General features: G+C 45.2%; 1 protein-coding gene across 2 annotated transcripts in view; it reads left to right on the top strand.

Annotated features, from left to right (window-relative positions):
- The window catches only part of DPYSL3 (dihydropyrimidinase like 3), a 116,510-nt gene extending 103,090 nt beyond the window's left edge, over nucleotides 1-13,420 (top strand). For both annotated transcript variants that reach the window (XM_060093592.1, XM_060093593.1), the window contains exons 11-14: nucleotides 3,662-3,832; nucleotides 5,052-5,231; nucleotides 8,615-8,777; nucleotides 10,181-13,420. In XM_060093592.1, the coding sequence (XP_059949575.1) occupies nucleotides 3,662-3,832; nucleotides 5,052-5,231; nucleotides 8,615-8,777; nucleotides 10,181-10,269 (603 nt within the window). In that variant the 3' untranslated portion in view covers nucleotides 10,270-13,420. The remainder of the gene's footprint in view (nucleotides 1-3,661; nucleotides 3,833-5,051; nucleotides 5,232-8,614; nucleotides 8,778-10,180) is intronic.
- The last annotated feature ends 315 nt before the right edge of the window (nucleotides 13,421-13,735 follow it).

The raw sequence follows: 13,735 nt of genomic DNA, 5'->3' as shown, positions 1-13,735 counted from the left end.
GTCATGCAAATGAAGTCACTTCCTAAGATTTGAGTAAAATTAATAAATAACTCATTATTAAGTTGATCACTTCCCTCTGTTTTATTTTTAAAACCCTAAAGATACTCATTTCAGAGCCAAATAGAATACATATCTACACAGTGTAATCCAAGTTTCCCTTTTCTTGGCTCCCAGGAAGCGCAAAACTAGATTTTAAACTAAATTCTTCTTTCCTTACCCAAGTTGTTTTGTGAAGGGGGAAAGTATAAATATTTTTGTCTCTTCTCTTACAAACTTAGATTTTTTTGGTCTTTTTTTTACATTGTTATCTATTTATGAATGTGTGTATATACTTATCTTGGCACTATCTGGAACTGTTAAAAAAGAATATATATTTTTAAATTACCAACATGATGCATGCTCAATAAAGAACATTTGGAAACTACAGAAAAGTACACACATGAAAGAAAACAAAACTCACTTATAATCCCACAACCCAGGGATAACCATTGTTATCATTTGGGTGAGGTTCTTCCATATTTATCCTGTGCCCATGCAATACAAACATACTATCTGAGATATGGGCTCATAATTACATTTGTTTTTATTGTGAACTGTCTATAATCCTTTTTGGAGTTAGAAGGGATAAATAAGTAAGTAAATGTAAGTACATGTCCAGAAAAAAATGCATACTTCCAGAGCAGTCACTTCCATCTTCTTTATCTTTCTTTTTTTTTTTTTCTTATTTTTTTTTGAGAAAGGTAAGTGTTAGCTCTTCTCTAAATGTTTGATAGAATTCAACTGTGAAGCCATCTGGTCCTGGACTTTTGTTGGAAGATTTTTAATCATAGTTTCAATTTCATTACTTGTGATTGGTCTGTTCATATTTTCTATTTCTTCCTGGTTCAGTCTTGGAAGGTTATACCTTCCTAAGAATTTGTCCGTTTCTTCCAGGTTGTCCATTTTATTGGCATAGAGTTGCTTGTACTAGTCTCTTAGGATGCTTTGTATTTCTGCAGTGTCCGTTGTAACTTCTCATTTTTCATTTCTAATTTTACTGATTTGAATCCTCTCCCTCTTTTTTTTGATGAGTCTGGCTAAAGCTTTATCAATTTTGTTTATCTTCTCAAAGAACCAGCTTTTAGTTTTATTGATCTTTGCTATTGTTTTCCTTGTTTCTATTTCATTTATTTCTGCTCTGATCTTTATGATTTCTTTCCTTTTACTAACTTTGGGTTTTGTTTGTTCTTCTTTCCCTAGTTCCTTTAGGTGTAAGGTTAGATTGTTTACTTGAGATTTTTCTTGTTTCTTGAGGTAGGATTGTATTGCTATAAACTTCTCTCTTAGAACTGCTTTTGCTGCATCCCATAGGTTTTGGATCGTCGTGTTTTCATTGTCATTTGTCTCTAGGTATTTTTTGATTTCCTCTTTGATTTCTTCAGTGATCTCTCGCTTATTTAGTAAGGTATTGTTTAGCCTCCATATGTTTGTGTTTTTTACGTTTTTTTTCCCTGTAATTGATTTCTAATCTCATAGTGTTGTGGTTGGAAAAGATGCTTGACATGATTTCAATTTTCTTAAATTTACCGAGGCTTGATTTGTGACCCAAGATGTGATCTGTCGTGGAGAGTGTTCCCTGTGAACTTGATAAGAAAGTGTAATCTGCTGTTTTCAGATGGATCAGATGGATTGTCCTATAAATATCAATTAAATCTATCTGGTCTGTTGTGTCATTTAAAGCTCGTGTTTCCTTATTAAGTTTTCTGTCTGGTTGATCTGTCCATTGGTGTAAGTGAGGTGTTAAAATCCCCCACTATTGTTGTGTTACTTTCGACTTCCTCTTTTATAGCTGTTAGCATTTGCCTTATGTATTGAGGTGATCCTATGTTGGGTGCATACATATTTATAATTGTTATGTGTTCTTCTTGGATTGATCCCTTGATCATTATGTAGTGTCCTTCCTTGTCTCATTCTTTATTTTAAAGTCTATTTTATCTGATATGAGTATTGCTACTCCAGCTTTCTTTTTTTTTTTTTTTTTTTTTTTGTGGTACGCGGGCCTCTCACTGTTGTGGCCTCTCCCGTTGCAGAGCACAGGCTCCAGACGCACAGGCTCAGCGGCCATGGCTCACCGGCCCTGCCGCCCCGCGGCATGTGGGATCCTCCCAGACTGGGGCACGAACCCGTGTCCCCTGCATTGGCAGGCAGACTCTCAACCACTGCGCCACCAGGGAAGCCCCCAGCTTTCTTTTGATTTCTATTTGCATGGAATATCTTTTTCCATCCCCTCACTTTCAGTCTGTATGTGTCCCTAGGTCTGAAGTGGGTCTCTTGCAGACAGCATATATATGGGTCTTGCTTTTGTATCCATTTGGCAAGCCTGTGTCTTTTGATTGGAGCATTTAGTCCATTCACATTTAAGGTAATTATCAGTATGTATGTTCCTATTGCCATTTTCTTAATTGTTTTGGGTTTGTTTTTGTAGGTCCTTTTCTTCTCTTGTGTTTCCCACTTAGAGAAGTTCCTTTAGCATTTGTTGTAGAGCTGGTTTGGTGGTGCTGAATTCTCTTAGCTTTTGCTTGTCTGTAAAACTTTTGATTTCTCTGTCAAATCTGAATGAGATCCTTGACGGTTAGAGTAATCTTGGTTGTAGGTTTTCCTCTTTCATCACTTTAAATATATTGTGCTTCTGGCTTGTAGAGTTTCTGCTGAGAAATCAGCTGTTAACCTTATGGGAGTTCCCTTGTATGTTACCTTGTATTTGTTGTTTTCCCCTTGTTGCATTTCATAATTTTTCTTTGTCTTTAATTTTTGTCAATTTGATTACTATGTGGCACGACATGTTTCTCCTTGGGTTTATCCTGCCTGGGACTCTCTGTGCTTCCTGGACTTGGGTGGCTCTTTCCTTTCCCATGTTAGGGAAGTTTTTGAACATAATCTCTTCAAATATTTTCTCAGGACCTTTCTCTCTCTCTCTTCTCCTTCTGGGACCCCTATAATGTGAATGTTTGTGTATTTAATGTTGTCCCAGAGGTCTCTCAGGCTGTCTTCATTTCTTTTCATTCTTTTTTCTTTCTTCTGTTCCATGGCAGTGAATTCCACCATTCTGTCTTCCAGGTAACTTATCCATTCTTCTGCCTCAGTTATTCTGCTATTGATTCCTTCTAGTGCATTTTTCATTTCAGTTACTCTATTGTTCATCTCTGTTTGCTTGTTCTTTAATTCTTCTAGATCTTTGTTAAACATTCCTTGCATCTTCTCGATCTTTGCCTCCATCCTTTTTCCGAGGTCCTAGATCATCTTCACTATCATTATTCTGAATTCTATTTCTGGAAGGTTGCCTATGTCCACTTCATTTAGTTGTTTTTCTGGGGTTTTATCTTGTTCCTTTATCTGGTCCATAGTCCTCTGCCCTTTTGTTTTGTCTGTCTTTCTGTGAATGTGGTTTTTGTTCCACAGGCTGCAGGATTGTAGTTCTTCTTCGTCACTTCCATCTTAACCCATGCATTTAACCATTTTCCCTGGGTGATGGTGACAGCCCCACTGATTCTGTAGCTTGCTGGGTGGACTTCTGTGCTCACCACCTCAGAGGTCCCTCTTTGTATATGTGGGCCTTTGTGGTCCCCCTGCTCTGAGCTGAGAAGCCCTAGATGGACCATTTTGTGTGTGTATGTTTCAACAGGCCACGGGGAAGATGGATGAAAACCAGTTTGTGGCCGTGACAAGCACAAATGCTGCCAAGATCTTCAACCTGTATCCCCGCAAGGGAAGAATATCTGTGGGCTCTGACAGCGACCTGGTGATCTGGGATCCAGATGCTGTCAAGATCGTCTCTGCCAAGAACCACCAATCGGTAAGACCTGAGCAGGTGGGAGCGGAGCAGAGTGGGGAATGTGGGCCGGGAACGTGGTTGTGAGAGACGTGTGTTTGTGGTGAACCAGGATAGTCAGGCAGGGATGTGTTGCAATAGCATATCATCCCCAATTCCCAGGGACTTAAAACCTCAACAGTTTCTTTGTCACTCCTGCTTTCCAAAATGGGTCGGCAGAGGAGAGGGGCTCTGCCCATCACAGTCACTCAGGGTTGGGGGCTGGTAGAGGCACCAACTCTACACATGCTATGATTGCTGAGGTCGGGGACCAGGACATGGCTCTGAAAGCTTTTCCGAGATATCACTTCCTCTCACCCTGCACTGGCCAGTGCCAGGCCGGAGGCCATACTTTACTCCAGGAGATCAGGAAGTACAAGGATCCCTTGTGCCTAGAAGGAGAAAGAATGGGGAAAAAATTGGTGAACAGCTCTGATGACTTCCTCATGAGGAGTTCCATGTGAAAGATGATAGTTAAAGCCCAGTACCTAACAGAAAGTGTTTTAAAAATACAGTGCTTGTTAGTAAAAAGAGTATTTTTCAAGCACTTAAGTTTCAGGCACTGTGCTTTTAATTTGTTGAATCTTTGTAACAGTCTTCTTCAGGTAGGCACTATTATTAAGGAAGTGGAGATGCAGAGATGAAATAATTTATGCAGCAAGTAAATGGTGAAGCTAGGATTCAAACCCAGATAACTTGACTCCAAACTGATATCCTTAACCACTTTTCAGTAATGCCTTGCACTTACTGAATAAATGAAGGAGATAGGGAAGAAGCCCATTTTGGGTGGTAGTGGCCTTTGCTTCAACATTGTGTCATATTACATTGTTTAATTTCGAGCTAGTGGGGATTTAAGGGTCATGTAACCCATCTACCCAGTACAAGATGGCAAATACACCATCTCTGGTAGTTATCCACCTTCTCTTCGAGCACTGCCAGTGACAAAAATTTTCTTCCACATGAGGACCTTACTTAAGATTGGATGCTTCTCTTTGCTAGGAAACCCACTCTTAGCCAGCATCTGTCTCCTGAGGCCTCCACCCACCAAAAGCTTGCAGATGCTTTGTAAGCTGTTCCTGGCTTACCTGGTGCATCAGTTCCTAGTGATGCTGAAGGCAGGATCCCAAGCACAGGAGAACCACGTTCCTCTTTCTGTCCTTACTGCACCCATAACCAAGGCTTTGTCCCTCGCCCCTGTCTCTAGGCTGCAGAGTACAACATCTTTGAAGGGATGGAGCTGCGCGGGGCTCCTCTGGTGGTCATCTGCCAGGGCAAGATCATGCTGGAAGATGGCAACCTGCACGTGACCCAGGGGGCTGGCCGCTTCATTCCCTGCAGCCCCTTCTCGGACTATGTCTACAAGCGCATTAAAGCCCGGAGGAAGGTGAGAAGCAGGCAAAGCCCAGAGGTGGGGGTTGATGAGCTCTGTGTCCCATTCAGCACAGGGACAGGAACCATGAGATGGGGAGGGGTCTGTGTGCTCTACTAGATCCTCCCAAAGAAATTCACAGCAATGATCTCTTCCCGAAGACCATTGCACAGATTTAATGGACTATAGAAGGGGGTTTCAAAAACTTTCTTGGCTAAAGAAAGCTTTTTTGCAAACGATTTCCCCCCATTTTTAGAGTGCTTTTCCTTAAAGTAATTAAACATTTTAATAATTCAAAATAAAGTCTGTATCCATTTTTTGTTAATAATTTACTCTTCAAGGCTTACAAAGAGAACCAGCAGTCCACACCCACCCCTCCTTGTCCCATCCCACATCTGTCTGATGCTGCTCCATTGGGGCAAATGTTTATAACTCTTCTAGCAAGTATATAAAATCTTATTTATGTCCCTGATTTCACAGATAAATAGGTAGATGCATACACAGCCATATGGGTACATGTTTGTGTGCATGTCTGCCTACCTCCCTACACGTTACAGACAGAGAGCTCTAGCTGATGCAGGTGTGAGGCCCAGAACTCTGTCTTTCCAGCTCCCTCTCCTATCCCCACACTCATCTCCAGGTCACCTTCCTGTAGGGAAACCTTAGGGCTCCTCAAAACAGGGTTTGACCAGCTCTGGGATTGTGGGATTTGAGCTGTGGTACTGACCTCGTCTGTTAGGATAAAGTCATCTTTGCACATGGGATGGGGGAGATGGTGGGGAGAGGAGGAGGAAGGGGGCTCCCTTTGTAAGTCACTGGGGGCCAGGCCAGAGGAAACAGAACCATGCCACCTCTGTGCCTGGACCCACCACAGGGGTTTCCAACTTCCTTGCAGAGTACGTTGCCTGGGAAACAGGCTCCGAAGGGGAGATTTTCACGCAGGAGGTTTGCTGGGTGTTGCTTTCAGGATCACCCCTTGTGGCAAAATGAAGGAAGTAGAATAGGGCAGAGGGAGAAGTCAGGCTGGGACGCAGCTGTAACCAAGGCCTCAGCTGGACCTCAGGTGGGCTGGTCCTTGAAAGGGGTCTGGGCCTTATATTCACTCCCTCCACACCAGCACCCCCTGGCCCCCGCAACCTACAAACCAGTATGGGATGTGGGCTGCCCCGGAGCAGAGGGTGGGGCTTTGGGCCTAGCAGTTCTCTTCATCTGAGGGCAGTTCTTGGGTGGGACTCCAGCGAGCCCCTCCTGTTGCCAACACCGCACCAGCAGGGAGAATGAGTCTTCAGTCGTGGTGACACTGGGGCGGGGGCTTGGGGACAGGAAATGGGTGCCCACTGCAGTACCTCTTAGAGAGAGAATCACAGAAACTCAATATGTAAGTGCCCCACCCGACTCCCAGACCCCAGTAAGTGGTCGTCGAGCCTCTGGGTGGATGTTTGCAACACAGGGGGCCTCCCCATCTCATGAGACAGCTGCCCACCCCTGCCTGTGAGAACCAACTCCTTTTCTTTGTCTGTTTTTGTTTTCAAATGTAATGTTTTATTGGAAGGGGAACAGATAATCCAATCAGTTATAAAATCAAAGATAGAGGATTCTAGAATTATGATGGAGACATAAACATAAATTGAAATAAATTATTCAGAATTCTGAGAAGCCTTTTTTGTGCAAGTAGCCCCAGCATGATCTTCATTGTCCAATTACTGAGCTCATATTTGGGAAGTTCCTTGTAGTTTCAGATTTAGGGTTACCGAGGCAGTTGTTGAGTAGAAGCCAGAGAGAATCCATATCCTCCAGAGCCCAATGGGTGGAAGCAGCCATATCCGTGGCCTCCATAGGAGAACGAACTTTGTTCTTCTGGGCTCAAGTCTACCTCCCTGCAGCCGACCAAGCTCAGTTCTGCTCCAGGCACCTGCACAGAATGAGTTAAACCCATCTGAGCACCTGTGTGTCCCCAAAGTCATCTGTCCTTTGGTCTAAATATCCCTGCAGCCTTCCGCTATTCATTCATGACAGTGCTCTAAATCCCTTCCCCATTCTTCTCTCTTTATGAGTGGTATTTTAAAGGTAGCTAGCATGGAGTAAAATTCCACACTCCAGTTTTGGCCTAATAGAGAAGAGAATGGAACTCAATCGTCCTAGGTGTCAGCTTTGTATTTCCATGAGTGTGACTTAGCCTCTGGACCCCAAGAGATGTTAATGAAATACAGTTATTGGTCAAGGTTTGGGGGGAGTACGGATACAGTCATCATCTCACCTGAATCATTAACATTTGCAAATTTGGTGAGCTTTGCCTCTGCGCCTGAGTCACTGACAGAGGCGAGGGAAGCCTCTGCGGCCGGCTTCCTTGGAGTCTTACAACGAGCTGTCCTGTGATGTCAGCTGTCGGCGTGTCGTCATTGCCTCACTTCTGGGCAATGATAAGAAACAGGCAGAGGTTGTGCGCCGGCCATTCTGCTGCCTTGGGTGGTCTTGCAGTGTTTGCATAATAGACTGTGAGCACCTTTGCGGGAGGCGCCCCGTTTCGTGTGACCGTGAGCTCTGGTTCCACCACCACGCCTGGCCTCTGCTGATGTTGCTGGCGGGTTCCACGGTCCCAGGGCAAGAGCTGTGGGACCACAGCCAGAGGCCAGGGGGTCAGACCCACTGAATGAGGACAGTCATTCCAAGGCTGCCGCTTTTGATCTGTGCTGAGGAGCATGAGGATGGAGCTCCCATGCGGTCCTTGCCAGCACTTAGGACCTTCTCTCAAACTGCCCTTCCCACCCGCTCTGCTCCGGCCGCATGCGTGGTTCTTCTGTTTGATGACGTTCCCACTGTCAGTTTCCTCTGCTGAGAACACTGCCATCCACACCTCCCCCAGCCTCCTCCCTCCCTCCCTCCATCCTGGCCCCACCCACAAGCTCCTTTGGTCCTTAAGATAGAAGCGCATCTATTGAGAGAGGCCTTCACCTGCCACCTCCATGGTCACTCTATCACAACACCCCGCATTATTTATTTTATACTGCTTCTCCTTTCCTTAAAATAACCTTTTAATTTTTTTTCCAGTTTTATCGAGATATAATTGACTTGTGCAACACAAACATAAGTTTGAGGTGTACAGCATGATGGTTTGACTTGCACACACCATGGAATGTGGACACCATCATCTCATAGAGACACAAAATTAAAGAAATACAAAAAAGATTTTTTTCCTTGTGATGAAAACTCTTAGGATTTGATTTATGGCGTACAGCAGTGTTAACTTTCTTTATCATGTTGTACATTGCATCCTTAGTAAAAATAACATGATTATTACTTTCTGGCTCTCACTACATGCACTTAATTCACTGCCACCTCTGTGCTGCCCGCTTAACTGTTGAGCAAATAAACTTTGCTGCCCGCTTTCTCTGCTGCAGATGGCGGACCTGCACGCAGTGCCCAGGGGCATGTATGACGGGCCGGTGTTCGACCTGACCACCACACCCAAGGGGGGCACCCCCGCCGGCTCCACCCGGGGCTCTCCCACGCGGCCCAACCCGCCTGTGAGGAACCTCCATCAGTCCGGATTTAGCCTGTCAGGTGAGTCGGAGAAGCTGATGGTGAAGGTAGTGAAACGGGGAGGACAGAAGTGGGAGGGGAAGCTCAGCGCTGCGAGGTTAGCCGTGATGTCAGGACCTCACCCAGGTTGCCCTCTAGGGAGACAGTCACTGGGCCGCAAGCTGGGAGGTTTGCTGAATCAAAGAGAAGTCCTGGTGGGAAAGGAAGCCAGGGCTCAGCCAGGTTAAAGATCAGGTTTAAGTGATGGCCAGTTCTGCTTAGAGATCACACCTGGTGGGGCCGGGGGCGGGGCGGGGCCAGGATGGTTTCCTTATGAATTGAGCGTGATTTTCTGCGTTAGAGAGCCCTGCAGTATGCTTTGTTTTCCTTTTGTTTGCCCAGATAGCTCAGATTATTTTTATGCTCAAATTGCAGTAGCTTCTTCTAATCTAGGATTTTAATTCTACTCTCCCCTTCCTTGTCATGATAATAATGCTGGCAATTACTGAACATTTACCATGGCTTAGCTGTATCATGAATCTTTAAGAACTATGATATTCATAGAAAATATTCAATTGCTCAAAAACCAGTAGTCTTAAAATGGGGAAAAATAAGTGTAGATTTGCATCACTGTGTTGAAAATTGTAAAATGAGGGAAATGAGATGACAAAAAAGGAAAGAGACGTGTAAAGGGACTATCTGTGGGGAAGAAAGAGGAGGAAGAAGTGGGAGAAACAGGAAGATACGGAGGAAAAGACATGACGGGGCCATAGGGGAGGAAGACAAAGGAAAAGTGCTAAAAGTTAAGGTGACGTTGTCAGGGATCACATATGCTAGTTGCCAGAAAATTTTCAGTGTTTTTGCCATTTTTCATTGCTCCCTGGCCACCTTCACCGGTAAACATTTTTTGGCTCCTTTCTGAAAGGACGAATGCATATCATATCAGTGTTTCCTTTTATCTGTGGCCCCAGGCCAGACTATCACCACTGCAAGCTGTGAGACACTGGGCAGGTTGCCTAGCCTCTCACAGCCTCAGTCACCTCCTCTGTAAAATGACGTAATAACAGTACCTGCCTCAGGGGGAGCGGTGAGGACTGGATGAAATGATCTGACGAGTATTTCAAACGTTGCTTGTCAAAACGAATGTGAGCGGCTATTTTTCATATCATTCCCGTTGTTCTTTTTATTATCATTGTTACGATGCCGAGGGTCCGATGAAATCCAGTAAGACCCTGGCTTTTCCTGGCAAAGGCGTGTTTTCAGGATGGTGGGTAGGAAAAGCCTGGAATAGCTGTGACAGACTGGAATGGAAGTTTCTTGGGAGATGAGGAAGGCATTTAATATCTTACACTCTTCAAATTAATCCATTTTCTCTCTTGTCCACACCCCCCCCCCCCCGCGTCTCTCTCCCTTTTTAATCCCTGGGAATTTATTGCCACCTGCAGGCACCCAAGTGGATGAGGGGGTCCGCTCGGCCAGCAAGCGCATCGTGGCGCCCCCTGGAGGCCGTTCTAACATCACATCCCTGAGTTAAGCGACCCCTCCCCCAAAGAGGGGCAGAAGCAAGAAGCGATTCTTTTGAAGCCAAAATGGTGCACCAATATTTAAGAAGGAAAGTGAATCCAAACAGTTCGATCTAAAGAATCAATAAGCCTCAAGCCTTATGTTTCTCCAATGTTAACGCTCGCTTGCCTAGCTTTACGATTATTGCTTTGTTTTCTGTTTATGCATAGCCTTGATTTGTTGGACGCCCCGACCCCCCATTTACATGCATGCAATCAGGCCACTAAGGTAAAAGCATCCGCTATATAGTGTTGAGAGCGTGTGTAGTGCTGCATCTTACGACAAGGGGACAGACAAAGCTGGGACGTCAGGAAAATGAACAAAAGGGACGCCAGTTATTTGGGGTGAGTGGGTGGTGGGAGCCCAGAGCAAGGCAGAGGGCTCAGAGGGACTGGGGTAGGGTGTGTACGGGGGAGGCGGGTGGGTGAGCATAAGGGGTCTTGTGTATTGTGTTGATGAAGTAACATTGATTTCCACGGAAGATGGCCACTCGGGGCAGCTGTCACGCCATCACGGTCCCCTGGGGTCTGCGGAGAAGGCAGGCAGTCTTCGGGTTCTGGACTTTGTCACATCCCCTCCTAGTAGATTTTATCCCTTGGAACATTAAAACACCAAAACACCAAAACCCAACCATTGCTTCCACCTGCTTGGTCGTGCCAGTGTTTGGTCGGGCCTTTTTCTCACTGTTGCTTTCAAATTCTTCTCTTTCCTGGGCTGGGAAGGAAGAGGGGAGAGAGGAAAGGACCTTTCTCTTGCTCTTGCCCTCCCTGCCTCTTTGGTGCTCTTAAAAGGCAGCAGCTGGGAGCACAGCACAGGCCCTGGGGGGAGGGCAGCCACGCTTAAATAGCGCCTCCCTCTAAACACGTGTTGGAGCTCACCTCTCGCGGCTCTTTGCAAACCAAGGCAAGCAGCGGGCTTCTCGAGTTAGGACTGGAGCTGAGATGGGCTTCTCTTGCCAAGGGTGAGTGATTTTCTTGATCTCCTAAGATCCAGGCACATCCATGATTGAATATGATTTTTTTGTCATTATTGTTAAAATTTTGTTTGCTTAGATGTTCCCTAGCTTTTATTACTGATAGGGAGTCTCAGCTCCTATGGGAGGCCAGCAGGGATGTGGGAAGGCCCGTCTGGAACAGAAGGTGCACGCTCTGTGGCCGTGGTTCTCTTTGTCAATTCTGAACCATCTCTTTCCCCTTCCGTCAGCATATCCCTTAGGGGAACTTTTTGTTCTAGTACCAGAATCTCCCAGTGAGTGGAAGTGACATGACACGTAAAGGAAATTAGCATAAAGCATTAGCATCCACCTTGTCTGTCAGACATGAATGTCCAATTCCCTATCATGCCACTTCTGAAAATTCAGTTTTGGAGCAAGTTCTGTGAGCCCAATGAGAATTTGTAGAACCAAGAGGCCCATATACAGGAAAAATTGATTCAACCTGGGATCAGACTTCGGTGCTCAGGGGATCCAGCTGGTAGATCCCGCAACTCTGTGTACTAAGTACTTTCAAGAAAAGAGCCGGCCTCGAGCACCTTTCAGGTGCATAGGAGAAGCCATTATCTCTGCAAGTTTTAATAAGACCAGAGAAAAGGGGACACGTGGCTAAAAAGGAATCTGGAAATAGCCAAGGAAGAGGATTTCCCTAGCAAGCTACTTTCTGTTCTAATCGTGAAAAAGATGATTTCCCTTCATAAAAGGAGTCTTGCTGTTTTTAAGGCTTTTTCATGGTGCCTTTATTTTAAAGGAAACGTAAGCGAAGGGGAGGACGTAGCTCTTGATTTATAACTCAAAGATTTGGGGGCCTGTGGTACAATAGAACTCAGAATGACAGTTTTGCAAGCAGAGGAGCTAGTCAGATCTGAAGCATCTGTATATATGCCTCATTGGCTGGGCTGGGCTTTAGGATACGTTGCAGTACCAGCTATAACCACCAGATGGAGGAAAAGACACGTATATGACTCTAGTCCGAGCATCCACTTGTGTGCCCCCTGCTGCTCTTACCCGGCCTGAGTCCAACTTATCCTCCCCATGACCTCTCTGTGCTTTGAAAAATAAATCTTTCATGGCCAAGTTGGCTGCACTTGGGACTCCTGAATGAAACACTCAAGCAGAACTTTATATTCTACACAAGTTTCCTATGCTGTAGGAACAACCCCTATATGCCTTCACGGTGGGCAACAGTATCTGAGGAAGTCTCCCTGTTTTCACGTACTATTAGTAACTTTCCAAGCATAGAAAGTTCTGAGAACTCCAAGAAAACTCCCACCATATTCTTGACTTTAATTTCTGATGCTTTGTTACTTAAGTTAAAATTTATATTCAAATGTGCCATGTTCTATGAGACCCGTTAAAGAGCCCTGTCCTAAGGGTTTAGGAAGAGAACATGGTGGTGAGTCACAGCCCTCTCAGAATTCCCTGGCATCTCATCCGCGTGTGGGAGGCCATGCCGGGTCTTCCGTCTCCCCCAAGCTTTCTTTTGCTGTCTCAGCTCTTGGCCTGGCCCCTCTCTAAGTGGGGGATGGCAGTCACCTGGGCTTCTTTCTGGGACGGCCACCATCTTGGGTAGTTGAGAAGGTATTAGTAGAACTGTTAAATCAGCTGCCCCGCTAGAGCTATTTCCTCTAAGTTTTCTAAAGATGGCAGTGTTGTAATTATCCCGAGAATGGGTTTCTTCAAAGTCCAGTCATCCTATGGCCTTTTGCTTCATGACAACACGCAGAGAGTCATGCTCTTCTCCACAGGCCTCAATCCCAAGCCTGCACTTGGGCTCCCCCTGAGACATCTTCCCAGCAGCTTCCTGCCACAGCTTCTCAGGCCTTCTCCCCTGGAAAACTCCAGCTCGAGTCCCAGTGTACACATGGGCTGTCCTGAGCAGCCAGCATCCCTTTCAAGTTCCCTCTTTGGAAACGGTGTGTGGGTGTTCAGTTGTGTCTGGTGACTATGGACAGACAGTAAATCTCCCTGTGATCTGTGGTAGCTGTGAGGCAGCTCTGGAACGCGAAGAGCTGTTTGCTTTGAACCGTGAAGAAGACTGTGTTTTGAGTTTAGCTGAGATTAAGAAAAAAAAAGTTCATCCAGTGACTGTTAATGTAAACCTGGTTATTAAAATCACTATAAAATCACAGCTGTCGTTGTGTAGCCTTCTTCTGTGTGTCATGCCGGTCGACCTAAAGTGTGACAACTGCACCATAGAACGGACAGGGTTCGTAAGAGGGCACATCTGATGTAAACCCTGAGAAAATTTGGGCGTTTTCTCTCTTTTCAGTTGAGCTTGAGGTTGTGTTTTGGCCACAGAGGTAGATGACCATTAGTAAGACTTTGGGGAATAACTAATTTTTTTTAATGTTCATCAAATTTAGCCTTAATGTACAAGGCCATTTGGGATAAATCTAGTTGAGTACAGAACAGTTCCTGAAAAGTTTTGTTTGTTTTGGGTTTT

Source organism: Mesoplodon densirostris, chromosome 3, assembly GCF_025265405.1.
Source record: "Mesoplodon densirostris isolate mMesDen1 chromosome 3, mMesDen1 primary haplotype, whole genome shotgun sequence".
Classification (NCBI taxonomy): Eukaryota; Metazoa; Chordata; class Mammalia; order Artiodactyla; family Ziphiidae; genus Mesoplodon; species Mesoplodon densirostris.
The sequence above is the reverse complement of the archived record's forward strand: the minus strand, read 5'-3'. Positions and strand labels throughout refer to the sequence as shown.